The 17,646-nt window shown below is 35.6% G+C and overlaps 1 protein-coding gene across 1 annotated transcript in view; it reads left to right on the plus strand.

The window, feature by feature from the left end:
* The window catches only part of CNBD1 (cyclic nucleotide binding domain containing 1), a 621,665-nt gene extending 604,242 nt beyond the window's left edge, over positions 1-17,423 (plus strand). Inside the window, 2 exon segments of the mRNA XM_044683798.1 lie at positions 6,411-6,470; positions 17,319-17,423. Coding sequence (XP_044539733.1) covers positions 6,411-6,470; positions 17,319-17,423 — 165 coding nt within the window.
* Positions 17,424-17,646: the final 223 nt, after the last annotated feature.

Consider the following 17,646-nt stretch of genomic DNA (forward strand, 5'->3'; position numbering starts at 1 on the left):
ACAGTGGAAATGCATGTCAACTACAGGGGTGTGGTGGTTGGGGGGGAGAGAGAGCAAGAACACGAATCATGTAAGCATGGAAAAATTTTTTCTAAAAAAATAAAAAAATTAAATTAAAAATAAAATAAAATAAAATGTCTCCAAAAGGCTGATTCTTTCTAGTCACCAGTGGCTCATGCAAACTCAGCCTCCTTGATAGCAGAAGGATACATGTGCCAATCTGACCTTGGTCATCCACACCTTTGGATTAATAGCTGTGCAATACAGCATAGAAGGTGGGGCTGATGGATTGAAACAAGATTTCTTTCTTTTTGTTTTAAATTTCATTTTTTGTAATCATTTTATAATAATACAATAATAAAAGTGTTAAATTAAATTAAATAATTATAATTTTTTTAAAATGTCTCCAGAGCTTATATATTATGTATTTATGTATACAAATATGTATTTATATGTGTACATATCTTTTAATTTCATATTTTTGAGCTATCTCTAATTTCTCTCTACCAAGAATCATTCCTTATAACAAAAGCCTTTTAATAAAAAAGAAAAAAAGTAACAGAATTTTTGAAAAGTGGTAGAAATAATCAGCAAAACTGATCAATGTATTCCGAAATAATTTGACATAATATGCTGTGTTCCACACCCAGAGTTTTCCCTCTTCACTAACCTGCAACAAAGGAGTCAAAAGAGGTCTTCTCATAGCTAGCTGTTAAATTTTTTTTAATTAAAAAAATCTCTTTTTCTTACATCTTAGAATTCATATTAAGTATCGGTTCCAAGGATGAAGAGCAGTCATAGGCTAGGTAATTGGAGTTAAGTGATTTGCCTAGGGTCACACATCTAGGACGTATTTGAGGTCAAATTTGAATTTAAGCCCTCCTATCTCCATGCCTGGCTTAGTATCCACTGAGCCACCTTGTTGTCTCTTCATAGCTAGCTATATGAAGATTACCAGGGGCATGGAAAATCTTTGGGTAGCTATTGACAAGCTGATCTCCAATCCCATCAAGTAATACTTCACAATCTGTAAATAGGATACAGACATGTCTTTGTGTTTTCTTTAACACATGAGCACCTTGACTTTTACCCTTTGTGATCTTATCACCTGAGCTGAGAGGGGAAATCAATTGATCAGGGAACTCAGGACCAAGTGGCTGTCTCTCAGCCCTTCTGTGTGTGTGTGTGTGTGTGTGTGTGTGTGTGTGTGTGTGTGTGTGTGTTTCTCTGTCTCTTTATCAAAATAAAATGATGCCTTCTGATCCCTCTACCCCCAATCTGCAATACAAGATTCACTATTATATTATTGAAATACATTTCTAATGAGGTTTGAAATATGAGTATTCTCTACTCTTCCCTATTTCTTAACCTTTTATACAAATTAGTTTTCAATTCTTGTTAATTTTGTCTCTAATACAGCACTCATCTCTGTCTATTTTTTGCCATTAATATTGCTTTTTTTGCCTTTTTCCAGTCCTTCATTATCTTTTACTTGACTTATACCATAGAATCCTAATTGATCTCATTCCCTTCAATTTCTCTTCTCCATAATCCATCCTACACTCACCTGCCAAAATTATATTTCTAAAGACTGTCCTACAACGTCATTTCCTTAAGGTATTCATGCAGTGGATAGAATGCTAGACTTGGAGCCTGGGACACCTCAGTTCAAATACAGCCTCAGAAATTTACTAGCTGTGTGCCTCTGGGCAAGCCACTTAACCTCTGTCTGTCTGTCTGTCTCAGTTTCCTCAACTATAAAATTAGGACATAAAATATAATAACACTTTTAAAGGTTTCTGTGAGGTTCGAATGAGATCATAAGTGTAAAATGTTTAGCACAGTGACTAGAACTTAGTATATATTTATTTACTAATATTATAAATATTTATTCCCTTCCCACTCTCTTCCTTTGTTCAGAAGTTTTGGTGCCTCCCTGTTTGTTGCCTCTAGGATAAAATACAACCTTCTTTGTTTGGTTTATATAACTCTTTACAAACTAGCTTCAAACTATCTTTTCTGGGCTGATTTTGTATTGTTCCTCTGAAGATACTCTATATTCCACCCAAACTGAGTGACCTGCTGTGCCTTCTACCTCCAAGCATTTGCAATGCTCTAATGCTCCATAGTCTCATCTTTTATAATCCTAACTTCCTTTGTGGTTCCTATGAAATGCTAACTCCAAAGCATGGACTTTCCTGACCTGTTCAGAGGGAAGGGGAAGAGATGGAAATATGCTTTTCAATTGCCAATATTGCTTTGTACTTTGTTTTTTTAAAGACTCATCTATATATAATATGCCTACTCCAAGGTACAACTAGGTGATATAATAGATATAGCACCCAGCTTGGAGTCAGGAATATCTGAGTTCAAATCTGTCCTTGGACATTTACTAGCTGCATGATTAAGGGTGAATCATTTAATACTGTTGGCCTCTGTTTCATCAACTGTAAAGAGCAAGAGAAGGAAATGTCAAGCCACTCCAGTATCTTTGCCAAGAAAATCCCAACTGGGCTCATGAAGAGGCTGGTATGACTGAGCAACAATACCCCTAGAAGGATATACTCTCCTAGAAGGCAGGAACTAAAAGATTTTTGTCTACATATTTCAGGCCCCTAGTGATAGCCTGACCCTAGTATTTTATTTTATAAATATTTATTGAGTTGAGTTGAATTGAATGAAGTGACAGATTCATTTTGGAAATTTAAGTAAACTTGGCTTGTTTTTAGATGTCTTGCTTTAAAATCTTTTTATACATAATCATTGAATAACTTTAAGGAAAATTACTATCACCCTTGTGACTAGTGGTGTACTGTTTTGGATATAAAATATGAAAATACTCATATGATCTAAATGCAACAGGCATATCCACATATATGAAAAGGTACCATTCAGCATAAAAAGAGTATGCCTATGCTACATAATTCTAGATTCAAGTATTGCTGATTTAGTTCTGATGGTCACTTAAAGTTTGAGTTATTTCCTATAGAATTACTAGGTGTGGATGTTTAGGTGGTATTAGGTTAAGATGTGGCATAGTTTTCATCTAGTCTGTTTTTATGGCAATTAAAGTGCTTCAAGAAAGCCTAGAAGGAGAGAATATTATATTAAGAACAATACTGGATTTGGAGTCAGAAGACAACATTTCACATTTTGCTTTAGACTTGTAAGAACTCTGCAACTCAAGATTGGTAATCTAAATCATAGTTTTCTTATCTATAAAATGGAAACAATAGCACCAGCTCCACAAGATTATTGCAAACTGAAGTGATATGTATCTTACCAAATCTAATAAAGAAATGTTCAAATGTGAGCTATTTTTGTTACAAGCAACAGTGAAAGATGTATATACATATATATATATGGAGGAAGAGAGACAGAGACAGAAAGAGAGAGAGAGAACGAGACTAACAAAGAGAGTAAATGGTGAAATGAGTGGGACTTTGATATCTAGATTAATTTCCCTTAATAAATTGCAGAATATTGATCATTTTTGCCCACTAATTTTTAAGATGTTGTTTCTGTTATTCATAAATACAACATGGTGGAAGCAGAACCAAGATGGCAGCTTAGAAGCACCAAAAGCTAAAACCAATCTGACTATCCTTCCATACCACTTTAAAACTTGCTTCCAAGAAAACAGAAGTCCAAACCCAACAAGAAGAAGTCACAGGACTCTCCTGCTGAACACAACTTGAAAAGTAGGCACAGAGAATCTATTTTCATGGATAAGGAAGAGATGGGCTGGCTGAACACTTTCCCCTATCTACCCAACTGAAACCTGTGATGAGACCATGCTATCTGTGTCAGCTGCTGACAGAGACTGCTGCTATGAGGGAAAGCCTCTAACCCAACAGATGAGATCCAGGGATCTGATAATGGCTGGCAAGGAGGAAAGTGGAGGGGTCACCTGACTGGACATTCTCATCTCACTAGATATAGAGAAGAAATTTTCCCCAGGGCAGGTTAGCTCAACTGATCAAATCCAGTATACCAGCAGAGGATTGAAAAAATAGAAAATTTGGCCTCAGGGCATAGCAATTCAGAAACTCTGGTTCAGTAAATCAACAGAGGGACAAGTTTATAGTCCACAGGGCAGGAAAAATAAATGAATAAAATTAAATAAAATGAATATACAAGAGAAAAAAGTTGTAATTGAAAGCTTCCGTGGGGGTAGGACAAAAGAATAGAACCAATGGAAGAAGAACATCAAGCAAAGCCTCAAAACAAACCCTAGGCAATTGGATGCAAGCTCAGGAGGAGCTAGAAAAGGAATTTAAAAATCAAATTAGGTAGGTTGAAGAAAAATGGCAAAAGAAAAACAGAAGCCTACAAAGCAAAATAGGTCATCTGAAAACAGTGGTAGAGGAATCAAAACAAGAAAATAGTACACTGAAAGCCAGAATTGACTTGATGGAAAATGAGGCAAAAAAGTCTGAAGAAGAGAAGAATGACTTGAAAAGAAGAATGGAGCAATAGGGAAAGGAGGATCAAAAGATCAGGGAAGAAATCCAGTCTTTAAAAATTAGAATTGGGGAATTAGAAGCTAATGAATTCATGAGACACCAAGAAACAATAAGACAAAATTAAAAGAAAGAAAAATAAATAAAAGAAAATATGAGATACCCCACTGAGAAAATAATTGACCTGGAAAATAGATCTAGGAAAGACAATTTAAGAATTATTGGGGGGCAGCTGGGTAGCTCAGTGGAGTGAGAGTCAGGCCTAGAGACGGGAGGTCCTAGGTTCAAAACCGGCCTCAGCCACTTCCCAGCTGTGTGACCCTGGGCAAGTCACTTGACCCCCATTGCCCACCCTTACCAATCTTCCACCTATGAGACAATACACAGAAGTACAAGGGTTAAAAAAAAAAGAATTATTGGACTGCCCAAAAGTCATAAATACAACATGGTATAGTGGATAGAATGTTGGACTTAGTTATACTAAGAAGTGCTTTCAAATCCCACTTCAGACATTTACTGTTGGTAATGGCAAGTCATTTAACCCGGGCTACCATTTTCTCATCTATATAATTAGCACATTCCTAAGTGTCTGAGGTCCCTTCTAGCCTAAGCTAAAGGTGTAATGAGTTCTAAACAAGGTAAGTGCTATCTATATAGGCTTATTTTTACTCTAAGGGAGAGTATACCTATAAAGACAGACAAAACATTAGCTTGTCTTTTTCATTTTTTGTAGCAGTGAAAATCACTCATTATCTTATAAGAAAAATGACTTTTTTGTCAGAACCTATCATTCTCATATGTTCTGGCTCTTTTTCTTCTTTATAATAATAACATTTATCTAGCACTTTCTACATGCAAGACACTGTGCTAAGACCTTGATGAATATTATCTCATTTGATCCTCACAACAATACAGGAATTAGGTGCTATTATTATCCTTATTTTACTACTGAGGAAGCTTAGGAAAAGAGGTTAAATAAATGGCTTTCCCAAGGTCATACAGATAGTATCTGAGGCTGGATTTGAACTCAGGTCTTTCTGACTTTAGACTCAGCACTGTATGATCTGTGCTGTCTAGCTTCCTGATAACCTTTGCTCAAATAAATCTTCCCCGTTAGTCATGAGAATCAAAATCTTGGTTCCAAGAATTATAGAATCTGTCAGTTAGCAAAGACTTCAGTGGCCACCAAGTCCAACTCATTTATAAATGGAATCCCCACTGCAAACCCCCTGAAAAGTGGTTATTCAGCCTCTGCCAGAAGACCTGCAGGGATGGGTATATCACCAGGTCTCAACAGTACACTCTTTTACTTAATCTTCTGGCTGCTATCGATTCCTTTCTTTCCTATTCTCCACACATAATAACATCATTCCAGATTGTGCTTTATCAGTCTCCTAGCATTCATTCCTGTTCCTTTGCCCTATTCAATGCCTCTTTTCAGCTCACCATAGACTAGCTGGCTAGTGAATATAAGCTTCTGTTCTTTCAGACTACTGCTGAATCATCTTTTCTTCAACTGGGATGTCATAAGCACTTAATATATGCTTACTGATTGGCACACAGCACAGAAAATATGATTCTTAAGCACTTTGACACAAGAGTACTTTAGCATCAAAGTTCTTTCTCATAAAGGTTTACCTGATTGTGAGAAAGTTGAGATTTTTGTTGCAGTTGATGTACTCAAGTATTTCTTTCTTAGAGAGACATTATTATCCACATTTTAAAAAGGAGCATTCCTATTTTCGAGGAAGCCAAAGAATAACATTTACTAACATGCATTTCACTACCCTGAAAGAATATGCAAGGTGTAGGAGTATATGTTGCAAATCAGGCCATAAATCATGAAAGGATTATAAAATCAGTAGTTGAAATGCAGCCACAGAAGATCTTAAATAATTGAAAGAAAGCATTGGTTTAACTAATCAGCACGGTTCTGTTTTTATGCAGGAGGATGTCCAAAATGAATATATAACACGCCGACAACATAAGGAATGGAAAATATTCAAGGTATTGGATTTTATGTAATAAAATGTAGAGGATAAAATTAGCATCCTTGCCATTTTGGCAAAAGCTATTAAACTAGTGATGACTTCACATTAGAAGGTAAGAAGATTAAGGAAAATTAAATAATTGATGCAATTATCATACAAGAGGAGGGGTTTTACTGAAATTAACCATAATCTTTTATTTACCATCTAGTGTAGTTGTATCTTTCAAGTGACATAAAAAGAAGACAGCATTACCTTCACTTCCCATTTTTATTTACTCCAAAAATTTGCAAAATAAGGGGTATGGAAGTGAATGAAGAGAGACAGAGCTAGTCATTTATTTCCACAGAAAATTCTATGGTGGAGGAAAGAGAAGTACTTCTTAAAGTGGAGCTTTTCATACCTTTGCAGAGATTTTCCCAGGAAACTGCTGTCAGTTTAAAAAATTAGCTACCAATGTCGTTAGATATGTTAGGAGGAAAATAGGGTGGGGGGGGCGCAAAGGGGATTGGGATTTCATTCTAGGTGTTCACAACCATATTCTCTATTGGCACCAATGTAGGGAAAGATAAAATACTGCTGCAGTGTCCAACGCAATGTAGCCACTCTTTCAGTAACCATTATTCATTTCTATTTCAACTGCATAATATATGGCATAGTCATGTCATATAAGGCAAATTAAGGATCACAACTCTCTGTGATTGCCAGTAAAGGAGAAAGTGAAAAGGGCAGCCAAAAATTGGGGATAATACATCTCATTTTCCCTGCATAATGACATAGGGACACTAAGTACTCTTGAGTCAGATGACATGTGATTTTCAAAATGATTTAAAGACCCCCATCTTTTGACTCAAAGTCAGGGTCCCCATGAGGTAAGGGCTTGTCAAACTGTATTACTTCTTTAGTCCAAGTTGTTTCCCCTCTCCCCAGCTCTGTCCCCTTATTGTGGTAGTTTGCACAGACCTAAAATGGTATGAAAGATAGGGAAGGTGGGAATGTGTCCTACTCACTGTCCTGATTCTTTCTGAAAAATACTCCCCTCCAGAGAAATGACAACACTGGACCACAGCTGGGAAAACAATTTCCACATTCAAACAGTGGTTCCTGCAGCTGGGAGGAATGATTTTCTTTTGCCTTAGGAACTAAGTAACTGTAACTGTTTTTTGGTTATTGTTGTTCCTTAATTGTGTTTTGTTTTGAACAACTGACTTAGATATATTTGCACACAGGGTGACTATTGTCACTGAAACATTTGTAACATTCTCAAACGCCAAGCACTTTCCAGCTATGGATCAGCCTTCTCTTTCTGCTAGGTACACATATATTCCTGAGCTCTTCCAGCAATAAATGTACATTTCTAGGTCAATAAAATATATAAACAGATTATAGGAAAGTAATCTGAAAGGTGAAGACATTGGGGTTAAGGAAGCAGGAAGGATCTTTTGTAGAAGCAATTTGAGCTGAATCTTGAAGGAAGCCAAGGAAAGTCAGAGTTTAGGGTGAAGTTTAGGATGAAGGATGACCAGTAAGTAGGCACAGAGATAGAAATTTAGTATATGTAGTTAAAGATGTGTTGATAAAATTAAAAACATATTGGGGCAACTAGGATGCTTAGTGTATAGAGAACCAGCCTTGGAGGTGGAAGGTCCTGGGTTCAAATGTGTCCTCAGACACTTCCCAGCTGTGTGATACTGGACAATTCCTATTGCCTAGCCTTTACCACTCTTCTGCCTTGGAAATAATATTTAGTATCAGTTCTAAGACAGAATGTAAGAGTTTAAAAAATTAAAGCACATGATTGTGATTAATACAAAAACAATAGTTGATCAGTTCAAAAAGAAGTCAGACAAGAAGGAAAGGAATATAATCACTGTCCTGTGGCAGACTAGGTGTTTTGTTGGAGTGGTAGTGTTTTAATAGAGTGTTTTAATAAACTACAAGGGAAAACTTTATATATCTCAAATAGACTGCTGAAACTCATCATTAGCCTTAGCTGCTTGTTGTAACGCAGACCTAATTACTTACTGACCATGTCCCCAGAACAGTTTAAATTTTCCCCAAAGAACAAAAATTAGTTCAACTGAACAAACATGCAAGACATTTTCATATCATAAGGGGAACAGCTTTTACAGAACCCAAACTTTTAGTGGAGGATATTTGACAGAGACACATTATTTTATTAATAAGCATGGCCAGTACATAGGAGAAGTGGAAAATATTAGGGGAGATCTGGAGAGGCATCAGCCACCTCTGCTGTTATTGTTCAGGCATTTCAGTCATGTCCAACTCTTCATAACCATTTGGGTTGTTTTGTTTTTTGTTGTTTGTTTTTTTGGCAAAAAATACTAGACTAGTTTGTCATTTCCTTCTCTAGCTTTTTTTTCCAGATGAAGAAACTGAGACAAACAGGGTTGAGTGATTTTCCCAAGGTCACATAGCTAGTAAGTATCTGAGGCTGTATTTGAACTGAGATCTTTCTGATTTGAGGTCTGGTGCTATATCTATTGATCTATCTTCTAGTAGAAGACATTCAGATAAAGAAATCAGGTTTGGCTTCATGGCAGGGATGACTAGGAAATTGGAAGCCTCCCAAGAGTCAAAGAATATATTCCAAAGAGATTTTTAAAAAGGGGAAAGGATCTATTTGTACAAAAATATTTATAACTGAGTGTTTTGTGGTGGCAAAAAATGGAAAATGAGGAGTTGTCCCTTGATTGGGGAATGACTGAACAAATTGTGGCATGTGATGGTTATGGAATACTAACTACTGTGCTGTAAGAAATGATGAACTGGGGGCAGCTGGGTAGCTCAGTGGATTGAGAGCCAAGCCTAGAGACAGGAGGTCCTAGGTTCAAATCCGGCCTCAGACACTTCACAGCTGTGTGACCCTGGGCAAGTCACTTGACCCCCATTGCCTACCCTTACCACTCTTCCACCTATAAGTCAATATACAGAAGTTAAGGGTTTAAAATTTTAAAAAAAGTAAAAAAAAAAAAGAAATGATGAACTGCTTGATTTCTATAAGAACTAGAAAAACCTCCACGAACTGATGTGGAATGTAATGAGTAGAACCAGGAGAAAATTATACACAGAAACTGTAACATTGTGGGATGATCAAACCTAACAGACTTTGCTACTAATAAACAATGCAATGATCCAGGACAATCCCAAGGGATTTATGAGAAAGAATGCTATCCACATCTAGAGAAGGAACTGTGGAAGTAGAAATCCAGAAACAAACATATGAATTATCATTTGTTTACACAGGTATATGATCTGGGATTTTGGTTTTAAAAGATTACTCTTTTACAAAAATAAATAATATGGAAATAGGTTTTGAGGGATAATACATGTATAACCCAGTGGAATTGCTTGTTGGCTTCAGGAGGGGAGAAGGAAGAAGGGAGGGAGAGAACATGAATCATGGAACCATGGAAAGATTTTAAAAATAAAATTATATTTTAAAAAAGTCAAAGAGTAGAGATGAAGTTGGAAAAGCAAGGGATTAGTTGGAAAAAAGTAAATCCAGGCTCTCGAAAAGGGAATGGAGAGAAAATGAAAGCACAGGACAAGATTAACAAAGAGAAATAAAGAGAACGCTCCCATTGATTTAGCAGTTTTGTCACTTCCACTGTGTCTCTGAGCTTTTTTTCTTATGTATAAAACAGAGATGATAATACTTAAATAACCTAACTTGCAGGATTGTTAAGAAACAATTGCTGGTGGTGTGGTATAAACCAAAATAATTTGTTGTAGTTTAAAATCTAAACCTAAAGTTCTACTGTTTATATATGAGTTATTATTTTGGACATGCATAAAAAATAACCTATAGAGGATGAAGTGTATATGAGTATGACCAATATTGGTGATGAAATCATTACTCCTTTAAGCTTACATTCCACTCACTACCAAAGGCATTTTCTGAATCCTTCAATTGTTGGTATCCTTAGTTTTTTGGATTATTTTATATTTATTTTTGTATATTTATTGATTTACCTAGGTATGGATTACATCTACACATTTCACTCCTATAAAATGTCAGTTCCACGACAAGGAGAATTTCATTTTTGTCTTTCTATCCCAAAGCTTTAGCATAGTAACTGGCACTCTAGATTCTAAATAAATGTAAATTTGTATTAAAGTACAATGTGACCAAAAGGAAAAAAAAAGGTGGAGAAATTGCTTTTTATTTTAAAATTTCATGGAGATCACTGTGCTTTTCTGTTATTCTCTGTTGTTAAAAATCTGTCTAATTTCTAGTTTAAATGAAATCAGAATTGTGGTATCATTGCTCGTGCCCTCTTGATAATCTTCCTTTTAGGAGAATTCCTTCTTTATTTTGTATATGTGGTGAGTTTTGCCTGGCTACCAAAACTAGATCAGGTGGATGACTGATGAACAAGAATTGAAAGTGTAAGTCTGTGATTCCTACAGTGCTGAATAAGTAATTAATTAAAACTCATATTATAAAAAGTACTTTTTGTCCTTAAAAACAATCTGGGTCCTGAACCATAAAATGTCACCATTTTTTTAAATGCCTCAAACACTGGTCCTCATTTGTATTGCCATATTGCTATTGAAAAGAGGGCAGCAGAAGCATCAATTTAAAAGAACAGGAAGTGATCTTGAATCTCCAAGTCAGCCACTCCACTGCTAATTGTCCCTGTCCTATAGATCAGACTCTGAAATAATTATTCAAATAAATTAATTTAAATAGAAATGGAAAATATAACCCTAAGCTCTTACTCTATCTTGTTTACTTGATTGGCACTTCTTTTAGCCAGACATCTATAACATAATTTAAAACTCTGAAATATCTCATCCATGAAATATCTCTTTATGGTCAAGGAATCTGAAAATAAAAATTCCTCCAATTTTTTTTCCTCCAGGATAAATCTCACCAATTCTTTAGCTTCCTTCTTAAATCCTATTTTCCTATCCTTTAATCATCTTATTGCTCTCTCCTTACCCCTCAAAGATTAACAGGAGGCCACTAAACTAATTTTCACTTGTTATGTTTGGATCTTTGTGTATCAAGTCACTATATTAATTAATCAGCTGCCTCAGGCCAGTCTCCCTGAATAAAATGGAATATGTCATCAGAAGTGAAAATGATTATAATTGTGGGCTATGCAACATCTAAGATGCTCCCCTTTTGATCATAGAATTGAGGTCATTATTTATTTCAATAGATTGAATACAAATAGTATATATTAATCACAGATTGGAATAGTTTTATCTAAAGAGTCAAGCAGTAAACTGAAGAATTATATGGCCATTCAGCCATAAAATCACTTTCTCCTGACATATGCAGAAGAAATGATGTGAAAGTTACTTTTTGTCTTGAACTCTGGATAATTTTATTAATTTCTTGCTCCACAGATCTCAACAAATACTCTTGGAAAGCAGTGCGCTATATGCAGGGAGAGAAAGAATTAGAAAGCCTTGGTTCAAATTCACTACTTGCATGACTTTGAACAAAGTCACTAAATTTACATGAGCCTCAGTTTATTCATCTGTAAAATGAGTGTTTTGACTAGATGGACTCTGAAGTCTTTTTTAGCTTTAAATATAGGATTTTATCACCCTAAAATTTAAATCTTCCCCCAAAATGCCTATATTTTTCAAAGAATAAGCACCATTTACACAGAAAGAAGTATAATATAATTTGAATAGAAGGAAGCACCAATATCTGAGAGGATGTGGAATAGCTTTGCTTAGGAGATTATATGTGAGCTGAGGCTTGAAAAAAATTAAATTATCTTGTTTTCATTGTTTTGTAATCTGAGTATCAGATTGTTTTGGTTTCTCTTTAAAGTTTTTGTTTGTAAATCTTTACTCATCATTCCCGACATTTAGACTATGCCTGAAACATAGTTACTAGTTTATCTAGACTCAGAATTCCAGGTATATGACCATTTGTTGTCATGACACAAACAGAAATTAATGATCGCCAAAAAGCAATGAGAGTCATATGGAGAAGCTCTAGCACATTGGAAACAAGGAGAAGTAGTAGAGAGAGGGTCACAAAAGAAATGCGAGAGTGGAAAATGAGAGGTGCTGTTTATATAGTAAGAGTAAAGAATAATTGTTAAGCAGCTAGTATCCTCCATTTGTATCTTTGAAATATGGAGAGAAAGTAAAGCAAAGACCCTTTACATCTTGGATAGGCTTCTTTGAGGCAAACCTATGGGAGGACATGGACGACAGCTAGCCAAAATGTGTAGGCAGCGATAGATTGTAATTCACGTCCCTGGAAAGAACATTAACTTCTGGATATTTTAGTAGGTAACCATACTTAATATAGGAGTCATAAGATAATGTGTGTCTTCTTCAATTTTTTTTAATGAAAGGGATCTCAAAAGTTGAATCCTTAATATTTTCCACAGTTTTTAAACTATTTCTCTCTCTTTTTGGCAAATGAATTTACTCCTAGATATATCCTTTATTACTCGTAACAGTTTCCTTGAAATTCCAAAGCACTTATCATGAGAAACTTTTCCCTCTAGTATTTCCTCAGACAAGGTAAATGCATTATTTATCCCAGGCTCTTCATTTGACCAGAATTTTCATACATCTGCTATATTCTTGGGGTTTAGAGATGAGAGCAGAGGGATAAAAAAACAGAGGTAGAAGAAACAATCTCCATCCTTAAGCAACTTGGGATTTTTTTGAAGGGAAAAAAGGAGAAAGGAAAAATCTACATTAAACTAGAGAATAATGCCATGGTATTACATAAGCATTAGTGAAATGTTGCATGATAGACTGTATGGAAAAATTGGAGACTACTTGTTACTCTTTAAAGGCAGTGTGGAAATAGTTCTGAGTATCAAAGAAGAAGACCAAGTTTCAAACTTTGAGCCCCACCATCCAGGTGATATTAGACAAGATACTTAATCATTATTAACTTTATTTTCCTTTTCTGTATAAAAGTGATGAAATTGGACTAAATGATCTTCAAAATATTTTATGATTCTAAGCCTATTATAACTCCTGGTATCATTATATCACTATTTTCCCTCTGATTTCTTCTTATTCTTAATGCCAACTTTTACCAGCTTACTAAATGCTCTTCTTGTCTCATCTCTTTCCACTCCAATCCATCCTATATCATCAAAGTAATTTTCCTAAAATTCAGATTAACCCCTGTCACTCACTCTATGCATATACCTCTATGGACTTTAGAATAAAATATAAACATTTTATTATTGATAGCCTTTTATAATAGGGTATTAAATTAACTTTTCCCCAGCTTTATTACCTTTACTTAATTTTTTTTTTCATTAGAAAATTTTTCCATGGTTACATGATTCATGATTTTCACTCCCCCTTCCCTCCCCTGTCCTGGAGCTGACAAGGATTTCCACTGGATTATACATGTATCATTGTTCAAACCCTATTTCCATGTCATTTATATTTGCAATAGAGTGATCTTTTAAGACCAAAAGCCTAATCATATCCCCATTGAACCATGTGATCAATCATATGTTTTTCTTCTCTTTTTCTGTTACCACAATTCTTTCTCTGGATGTGAATAGCATTCTTTCTCTGGTATTGTTCCCCTGGATTGTCCTGGATCATTGCATGGCTGCTAGTAGAAAAGTCCATTTCATTTGATTGGGCCATAGTATATTTGTCTCTGTGTACAATGTTCTCCTGCTTCTGCCCCTTTCACTCTGCATCAATTCCTGGAGGTCTTTCCAGTTCACATGGAATTCCTCCAGTTCATTATTCCTTTGAGCACAATAGTATTCCATCCCTAACAGATACCACATTTTTTCAGCCATTCCCCAATCAAAGGATATCCCCTCATTTTCTAATTTTTTTTTTGCTACCAAGAAGATTGTGGCTATAAATACTTTTTGTACAAGTCTTTTTCCTTATGATCTCTTTGGGGTATAAACCCAGCAGTTGTATGGCTGGATCAAAGAGGAGGCAGTCTTTTAAAGCCCTTTGGGCATAGTTCCTGTGTGTAGTATACAGAATTGGGGTGATATAGTTTTTTCTAGCTTTGGCTGAGTTCCAAAAGGGGTTTGGAATCTTGAGGAAAGACAGTTGGCTGGATCTTCCGTGGAGGGAGGTTGTCAATGAGCCAAGCTGCTTTGATTACCTAGCTTTAATATTGAAATTTAGCCTAGCTTTGATATATTTACTTAAGAAATTATTATTTTAGATAAACCCTTTATATCTTACTTTCCTAATACCATCCCTGCCTTCCCTCCCTTACCTTATATGTCTGTGGAGTTAAAAGGAGAGTAATTAAAGAGGAGTTAAATCTGTGAAAGGTTACCTAATTGACAGCATTAGTTATAGTTAGTCAGTCATCATTTATTCCCTTTAGATAGCAATAGCACTTTGTAAAGCTGAGTTTAAAGGCAGGTCCTTACTCAGACTCCATCTTTACTTCCTTTCCCCAACCTGAGGTTCCTGAGACAACTGATAGGGCTTTCCTTTGATCCACCTTCCTAACAAAAATCCTTCAAACAAAATAAACCCTTTTGTGTTTCAACAGCCCTATTAGTGTAATTTGTCTGTTAGTTATCAAGAGGGAAGAAGAGGGAAAGAAACAACATACTCTGGGCTTAGAGGGAAGCTGGGGCATCCATCTTGAAGGAAGGTGTTACTTCAAAACAAGTCCCTTCCTGTGAAATTAATTAAAGCCTGTTTGTTAATTTCAGTCTAGTCTATTTCCCTCAGCTTGTGTTTGAGTCTAAGTCCCAGTCTGTAAGCCTGCTGTGTTTGTCTGTTTAGTTTAACTTCTCTTCTCCCTAAAAGATCTCTGTTTCCCTTCTGTGTTATACTCCTGACTTCAGTCCTATTATACCCTGAATCTCCTTTAATCCCAGCCTACCTGTAACCGAGATTACCCACTTAGCAAGTCTCCAACATCCTCCTTTCAAACTCCCTTATCCCAAACACCTTTCCTCAAATTATTCACATTACATGTAATAAGGAACTTCTGGGACAAGATGGGAAACAGTTTAAGTGACAGGATCATTGGTTAAAGAACTTAGAATTTACCCAGGTGGCGTGAGCCAAGGCCAAGAGACAGTTGGGACCACCTCTATAAATACCCTTGGACTGCACCACCCAGGGTCTCAATTGGAGAAGGGAATTGTGGGAGGAGGGTGGTGTATGGGAGGGTAGGCCATAGACCTGCAAGTCTAGCATCCATACCTGAGTGCCAAAGGAAATTCATTTCTCCTGATACTAATAGAGCTGAGAGAGAATAACATCAAGATGCTAAGAAGAACATCATTATCCTTCCCTGTCCTTTGGTTTGCACCATGGCCAGGTCAGACCAGGGATTGTGTAAGGGAGAAGACTCTCCAGCCAGATATCAACCTATTACCTATAGATTTAGATCACCTTAACTTAATTAGTCATAGTATAGCATTCCCAAACCTCTATCCTGATTCCTTGTTCCTAACCCTTAAGATAGCAATAAATCCTGTTAAAGTTTTAATCCAGCTGAAGATGTGTGCATAGTTCCATATTGCCCTTCAGAATGGTTGGACCAACTCACAACTCTACCAGCAATGCATTAGTGTCCCAATTTTGCCACAACCCCTCAAGCACTTATCACTTTCCTTTACTGCGGTATTGGCCAGTGTGCTAGGTGTGAGGTGGTACTAAATTAACTTTTGAAGACCTCTTTTGACTTTAGTCACCCCTCCCACATACTGCAATCCAAACAAATTGGCCTTCTCGTTTCCTCATATTCAATATTCCATTGGTGGTTTTCATGTATTTGTATTGGCTGTTCATTATGCTTGCAATGCACTCCTTTTTAACCCCATCTTAAATTCAAATCAATTCAATAAATATTTATTAAGTACCTACTATATGGGAGACCCTGTGTTAAGCATACTAAGCTTTATAGAGTCCTTCTCTTTAAGATTCATCTCAATCATGAAGCTATTCTGGATTCTCCTAACTTCTTATACTGTCCTCCCAAACTACCTCATAATGAGGTTCTTTGAATATTTTTGCATTTATTCACATTATATTTACATATGAATATATTCATGAATACATATGCCCATATGTATTCATAAAATGCAAATTATATCGTATAATTTTAAGTGTATTATAATATAATTATTATAATAATTCAATATATATGAATGTATATGCTTATAAATGCATTGCTCTCCTGTATTACAACGTAAGCCCACTTGCAGTAGGAATTATTTCATTCTTTATCCTTGTTTTCCTAGATTTTAGCACTAGCATAGTGCTTGATAAAAGATAGATGATAAATTCTTACAGATTATTTATATATTTTACATCCTTGCCATCTGTCTTCATATCATTACTAAGCAGGAGAACAATAAGGACTAGGGAATTAGGTTTAAGTGACTTGCCCAAGGTTACACAGTGAGGAAGTATCTGAGGCCAAATTTGAACCTAAGACCTCCCATCTTTAAACTCAGTTCTCAATCCATTGAGCTTCCTAATTTCCCTTTTGTAGATTGTTTTTTGGTGGATACTCTGATTTTCTGTCATTACTTTTTTATATTGAAGATATTAATAAACATGAGCCAGAATAATTTGTGTTAGGGGAGGGAACTGTCTGCAGATAAATTTCTGAATACTTTATACCCATTTCATTTATAGACTCAGAGTAGCAAATTTATACTAAATGGGGAATAATGGCTGAACAATAGTGTTTGGTCTAAAGGTCTAAAAATTCAAAATTTAATCATTACATAACTGATTGCTATCTCTTTTTGTTTTTTAGTCTCATTCCGCTTTGGTATTTTTTTTCTTTTTGTATTTTGGACACGCGTTTTTAATGTTATAAGCATATTGTTAAAAGTTAAAAGTAACAAAGTTAATTTTTAAAAAATTTATTTTGTTCCAGAACAAAACAATCCAGGACTCTTTGGATTTCAAAGGAATTAAACCTGAGAATAGAAGATGGTGCCATTTCTGGGCAAGAGGAGAAGATGACAAATCAATTTTCTAAATACTAACTGAGTATTATTTAAGTGACTTGGAACTTCCATGCAGGTTATATCTTCTTCTCTGTCTCTGCCTTATTTTTTTAAACTCATCAAAATCTTCCCTTTACCTTCCATTCTTCTTGTAAATCTCTTTCATTTATGTTAGACAAATATAGGCTTCTGTTCCCTCATGCTTCCCTCTCCTGACCCCATTATGTATTTTTATATTCGTGAGTATAGTTGTAT

This window comes from Gracilinanus agilis, chromosome 1 (assembly GCF_016433145.1).
Source record: "Gracilinanus agilis isolate LMUSP501 chromosome 1, AgileGrace, whole genome shotgun sequence".
Lineage (NCBI taxonomy): Eukaryota > Metazoa > Chordata > Mammalia > Didelphimorphia > Didelphidae > Gracilinanus > Gracilinanus agilis.